General features: G+C 50.3%; 1 protein-coding gene across 1 annotated transcript; it reads left to right on the top strand.

The window, feature by feature from the left end:
* Positions 1 to 3,961: 3,961 nt before the first annotated feature.
* Positions 3,962 to 5,982, top strand: LOC136545406 (NAC domain-containing protein 92-like). The gene is made up of 3 exons (XM_066537428.1): positions 3,962 to 4,342; positions 4,464 to 4,741; positions 4,852 to 5,982. The coding sequence occupies exons 1-3, from the start codon at positions 4,138 to 4,140 to the stop codon at positions 5,431 to 5,433; spliced, it is 1,065 nt and encodes a 354-aa protein (XP_066393525.1). The 5' UTR covers positions 3,962 to 4,137; the 3' UTR covers positions 5,434 to 5,982.

A 5,982-nucleotide genomic window follows, 5' to 3' on the forward strand; every position in this document is an offset into this window, starting at 1 on the left:
CATAAAAATATGTTTATTAGGTTTTCTATCCACCAAATAAATGCTCCAAGTTCTTGTTACTATCTCAAAGTTTTGTTGTAGAAAAAAGACAGGGGGCTATGCAAAAGTTATTCATGAAAAAAGAGTTAAAAATGAACAAGTGTCCAAAATACCTAAAACAATGGGTACTTAGATGCCCGCCTAAAAAAAGATGAATAAGATAGCCCCTACTCTCTAACAAGTGTTTCCAAGTTTTAAAAGAGAGATAAGTTTTCAAGGAGCAAAGTAGAATTGGGATTAGCCACCATATATATCCATCATATATTCCACACACATGTATATCTTGATTTGGTTGTATGACTCAACTCTCTTTGGATCCATTGTTTGACTTTACAATATATGCATTGCAAGTATGCTCAAACTTTCTCCCTACCTATGAACTCCACATAAACCTTAGTTGTATGAAGAGAAAAAGGCATACTATCTTCATTGCCTAGGTGAGGATCCACAGATACCACATATATTGAGAGATTTGAGAGTGTCATACAATGGAAGCACTGAGTTTTATTTTGAAAAAAAAAACTCCAGAATAATAGTTGAGCAAAGAACTTGAGATATAGTGCTTGACTTAATCGTTCTGTCTTTCAATTGCTTAAGACCGAAGTGAAGGCTAAGAAGTCTCATGATTGAAGGTAATATAGGTAAGTTTGAAGTCAGATTGGTTTATTCTAATCTAGAGAAGAATTCTTGTTTGAATGCATGTGTACTTTTGAGGAGTGAAAGCATCGTAGCAACTCCTGATCCATTTTTGCTGAGTGTAGCTTTGCTAAAAGACTAGCAAAGGTTAAGCTTGTTGACGGTAGTTAACAACCATTATAAACCGTCAATAAAAACATGTATAAGGGTACAATTGTGATAACCAATAAAGGTTTAGGGGTTTAAACTAACAAATTTCACGAGTTTTGATGAATCTGTATTTTCTGCTGGGTTTATCTAGAAAACCATCGAGGCGAACCTACATGTCATAATTAATCGTGCTTATCCTGTGAGAGCGAGAGCATATCAGCTGGAGCTGAGCTCATTGCGACACGTGACTCATGAGGCCGGACGCACGCAATAGAACAGTCCCATGTGCAAAACACCGCCACGCTATGAATAGGCAAGCACGAGTATCCAATCGGCCGGACAACAGCACCAGAATGGCTTCGGCAGAAGCGGATGGAGGCAGGAACTGCACGGTATCGTGGCCTGTAGGCGCGCGCGTTCGCAGGAATCTCGCCGGTTCCGTCAAGGGTGTTGGCGCATACTTGCATTGCGCAAGAATTTTGGCATGCCATCCATTCCCCCACATGACCTATCCATCCATCCAATTCCCCCACATGAAAGAGACGACCTTTTGTGACAGGAAAGATGCGTGTTTGATTGTTTGAGCTGATCACCGACCGAAATTTTAAATGGGTGATCGTACTCCAGAGTGTGAGATATATCCTCCCGGTGAGTCAAGTGCATCTTTTTGAAGGATACATTGTATATACCTTCATGGAAGGAAGATGATTACTTAAGTCGTATGCTTATCTGTTTTTGACTGATAATGCAAATGCATTTCAACGACTACGTTGCGGGGACTTCGGCTGAGATTCCGTAGCTGCTGCTACCGGTCAAAATAATCCATAGAAATACATAAAAGATATATATATATATATAAAGCAAGAATAATAAAAGTATTTGAAATGTTTGTTTAAGTTTCCCATGGTTGGTTATAGATTGGTTCTTATGCAGCATTCGTTGGACCTTGAATCTGTATTCAGAACAGTCTCCCTCGACGAAAATTCTAGAGCATATTAAATAGTAAATAGTTCTTAACATGTCTTCTGAGCTGACTGCCAAAGAATATAAAGAACAAATTGCTACATCACTAAGATACACCAGCATGGTGGGTATGGACATATATATAGGGTCCGTTTGACACAACGCTTCTTCACTAGTGGAGGTTTTTTTTTTTGCCTTTAGCTCATGGAGCAGCTTTAAAAGTGGACTTGTTTTTGTCTTTGCTAAACGTTTAGTAAATAGCTTCTTCCGGTACACAAGGAGGATGACATGTTTATGATACTCTTGTTTTTTTTCTATCCCGTCACTCTCCTCCCTTTCCGTAGCTACCACGTACCCTTCTTTTCCGCCACCCCCACCCATCCCGCTCAGTCTTCAACAACCATCCTGCCCCTCTGGTTGTGCCGGCTAGCAGCGGCTCGCCTCTTCCTCTGTCGCCCCGTGCCACCTCTCACCCCCGCCTTGCCTCTCGCCGTGGTTCCTGGTCGCTCGAGTTTCTTCTCCGCTACCGACTACGTGCGTGGGAAGGGAGGAGGAGTTGTAGCGCGTGGGCCTAGGGACATCAACGTCCATCCCGTGTGAGAAGCAGAGCGAGCTGGTAATAGCTACTCGTTTTCTACCCATCCGTCTCTTGTGGCTCTCTCAGGGCTTTTTTGGGAGATTCACCGGTGGTTGCTGTGAGGCCTTTTGGTAGCCTCGCATAAAAAACAACTTCTCAAGCTACTCAGGAATCGCTGCCAAATGAGACATAATATAATCATAGGGGCAGCTCCTAAAAAATCGTTTTACTCTGTAAATTTGTGTTTACTCTTTTATTTTTAGCATAATCTCTTTATGTTTTTATTTTAGATTAGATCTAACCGATTTTTATCACAATTGCAATTGTATCCCGGGACCCTCTATTTGTGGTAACGCTAATGGAAGCGTGTAACAGGCAAAACTCTACTGATGTTTGGCTCGAACACATATTTTATCTGGAACAACGGCGTAGCATGCAAAACATGGCTCCCATTTCACAACAGAGAATTCCGCTGCATTCCGGCCATGCCCTGCACTGCACTTGGATATTTACGGCTGGGCCTGGAAGAATCACACGAGGGGAAGAAAAAACACCGCCCACCGGTGGCTATTTCCGGACAGAACAGAAGCACGTCATGGCTTGACATTTTGCTCTCCGCTTAAAGTGTGGAAATTGACGAGATGAGGGAAACGCTGAAAGCCTTGCGGGGAGGCTGGGACCGAGCCCTGACGGCATTACGGACACCGAACGTGCCCCCTTCCGAAAGGGAAAACGGCTCGCCCCGTCGAATTTTCTGCGCTTTTGGTCCGGCTGCGCCCCAATACATATCGGTGTAAAGCCCTCGGTATCTTTGCACAAAATTGTTGCCCCTGCCGGTCCGTCGTCGTGTGACGTTACGCGCGTCCAGTAGACAACGAACAAAGAGTTTCCGAAAAGAGGCCCGCGCGATTTGGCACGAGTAGAGCGCCTGGCGCCTGTCATGGTAATCTGGATTCCTCACCGTTCTAGGATCAGAGAATCACACCGTTCGTTTATGCTAAAATATTGTGAGAGAAAATCACCGTTTCATAGGTGCTGGAAAGTAGCGCTGAATATCTGCTGCCCATGCACAGGTAGCGCAGGGTTGAATTCTTCACGCTGGCAGGTGGGGACAGATAGACAGGCTCCCCTGTTCCCCACTCGTTTTCAAAGGTCAGAGAAGTAAGCAAAACTCCTACTGTGCTGTATTTAAAGGGCGTGCTGATGATATTTTAAAGCAGAGCTTTGGTTTTCAATTCTCGACCGCATCTTCTTTTTTTTTACAACAATTCTCGACCGCTTCGTTGCCGCGTTAGCTGTGAACGGGTGAGTGAATATTCCGCAGGCCAGTGGATGGGAGGGAGCGGGCACAGGATTTGGACAAGGGCCATTAGGATTAGGACAGGTAATTTGGAAGTTGTTTAGGGGGGCAGTCACAGCTCGTGTGGCGCCGCTGGCGGTAAGTGAGAGACGTGAACCTGCCCGGCCCCCCGCCCCGGTCCCCGCCGGACGGGGTCCGTCGCCTACAACACAAGCCGCCTCCGCACGGCTCTGCGCTCCCGGCCCGTCGTCCACAGCGTCGATCTCGATCCTATATAAAGCCGCCCCAGCGAGTCCAAGCCCCTTGCCTTCTTTCTCAACCCACCTCTCTCTTCCCTTTCACACACGCCTCTCCCTCCCCCTCTCTCTCTCTCTTCCTGCCTGAGGCAGCCATTTCCGCTTCCGATCGTGGAGGCTTGGAGTGGAAGGAGGAAAGGAGGCTGCTGCTGGTTTTTGATCGGTGCGGCGGAGAGATGTCTGAGGTGTCGGTGATAAACCAGGCGGAGGTGGAGGATGCGGGTGCCGGGCAGCTGGACCTGCCGCCGGGCTTCCGCTTCCACCCCACCGACGAGGAGATCATCTCGCACTACCTCACCCACAAGGCCCTCAACCACCGCTTCATCTCCGGCGTCATCGGCGAGGTCGACCTCAACAAGTGCGAGCCATGGGACCTCCCAGGTTAGTACTTAGCTACTTGATATCCTCAACGCCTCAGCTAAACCTTGTACTAGTAGTGCTTCTTTCTCGGCTGGAAATCATGGCCTAATTGAAAAGCTTTCCTTGCGTTTGATTTCTCCAGGCAGGGCCAAGATGGGGGAGAAGGAGTGGTACTTCTTCTGCCACAAGGATCGCAAGTACCCGACGGGCACGCGAACCAACCGCGCCACCGAGACCGGCTACTGGAAGGCCACCGGCAAGGACAAGGAGATCTTCAGGGGCCACCGCGTCCTCGTGGGCATGAAGAAGACGCTCGTCTTCTACCGCGGCCGCGCCCCGCGCGGGGAGAAGACGGGCTGGGTCATGCACGAGTTCCGCCTTGAGGGCAAGCTTCCGCAGCCGCTCCTGCGCTCCGCCAAGGTCCGGCCGGCCCTGTTCTCGCCTCGCCTCGTTTAATTACTCCGGCCTTGGAAATCTCTTTCCCTTTTTCGGCCGGTGGGCTAAATCCGCTTCCTTTTTGTTGCGTGCAGGACGAGTGGGCCGTGTGCAAGGTGTTCAACAAGGAGCTGGCGGCGAGGACCGAGCCAATGACGGCGGCGGCCGGCGCGGAGCTCGAGCGCGTCGGGTCGCTGGGCTTCCTCAACGAGCTCCTCGACTCCGCGGGGCTGCCGGCCCTCATCGGCGCCGACGTGGACGAGGCGATCGACTTCAAGGGCCCCGCGTCCACCTCCGGCCACGCCGGCGCGCCGGGCACGAGCTACCTTCCGGCGAAGATGGAGGAGCACGCGCTGCTGCAGATGCAGTACCAGCAGCAGCAGCAGCAGCCCCCGTTGTTCTACTCGAGCCAGTACTTCTCGCTGCCGGCGATGAACTCCGGCGACCTCCCCCCGGCGATCCGGAGGTACTGCAAGGCGGAGCAGCAGGTGGTCTCGTCGGGGCAGACGGCGTCGGTGGTCAGCCCGTCCCGCGAGACCGGGCTCAGCACCGACCCCAACGCGGCAGGCGGCTACGCGGAGATCTCGTCGGCGGTGACCCCGTCGTCGTCGTCGCACCAGTTCCTGCCCGAGCTGGATGACCCGGTCCTGAACCTCGCCGATCTCTGGAAGTACTGAAGCCTGAACGACGATCGATCGGTGGCTGGCGGGCCGCCCACACGCCCGATCGCTGGTTCACATGATTTGGTTGGTTAATTGCTTGATTTGATTGATTATCTTGGTCTCTTCTGGGATTGGGGTTGGTGACGGACCGCTGATGCATCGTCACCTCCGCCAAGTCCGGCCTCTACTGACCTCGGCTCGTCTGACTAGATTATTATCCGTGCAGACCGCCAGGGGATTAGGGCCTCCTTTGTTAATTAATCCCCCCACCCATCCTGGGTTCCTTGTCTTGGTCTCTTCTGTACATAGTACTGGTGGTACCCTACTCTGATTGTGTCATTAGCAGTAGCATGATTACTGATAGGATTAATGAAATGGGGGTAGATTAGGGGGGGGCCTGCACCTGCGTCAGCAGCGCAGTGCAGGGGGATTTCTATCGAATTGATTAGTTAATTTGGGCACTTGATGAGCCAGCTCGCGCTAGCTTTATATGTACATGTACTACCATTAATTGCTGCTTGAGCTCGACATGCCATTATGTGATGAATTTGATGCTTCAGTTAA

Source organism: Miscanthus floridulus, chromosome 1, assembly GCF_019320115.1.
Source record: "Miscanthus floridulus cultivar M001 chromosome 1, ASM1932011v1, whole genome shotgun sequence".
In the NCBI taxonomy this organism is placed as follows: domain Eukaryota; kingdom Viridiplantae; phylum Streptophyta; class Magnoliopsida; order Poales; family Poaceae; genus Miscanthus; species Miscanthus floridulus.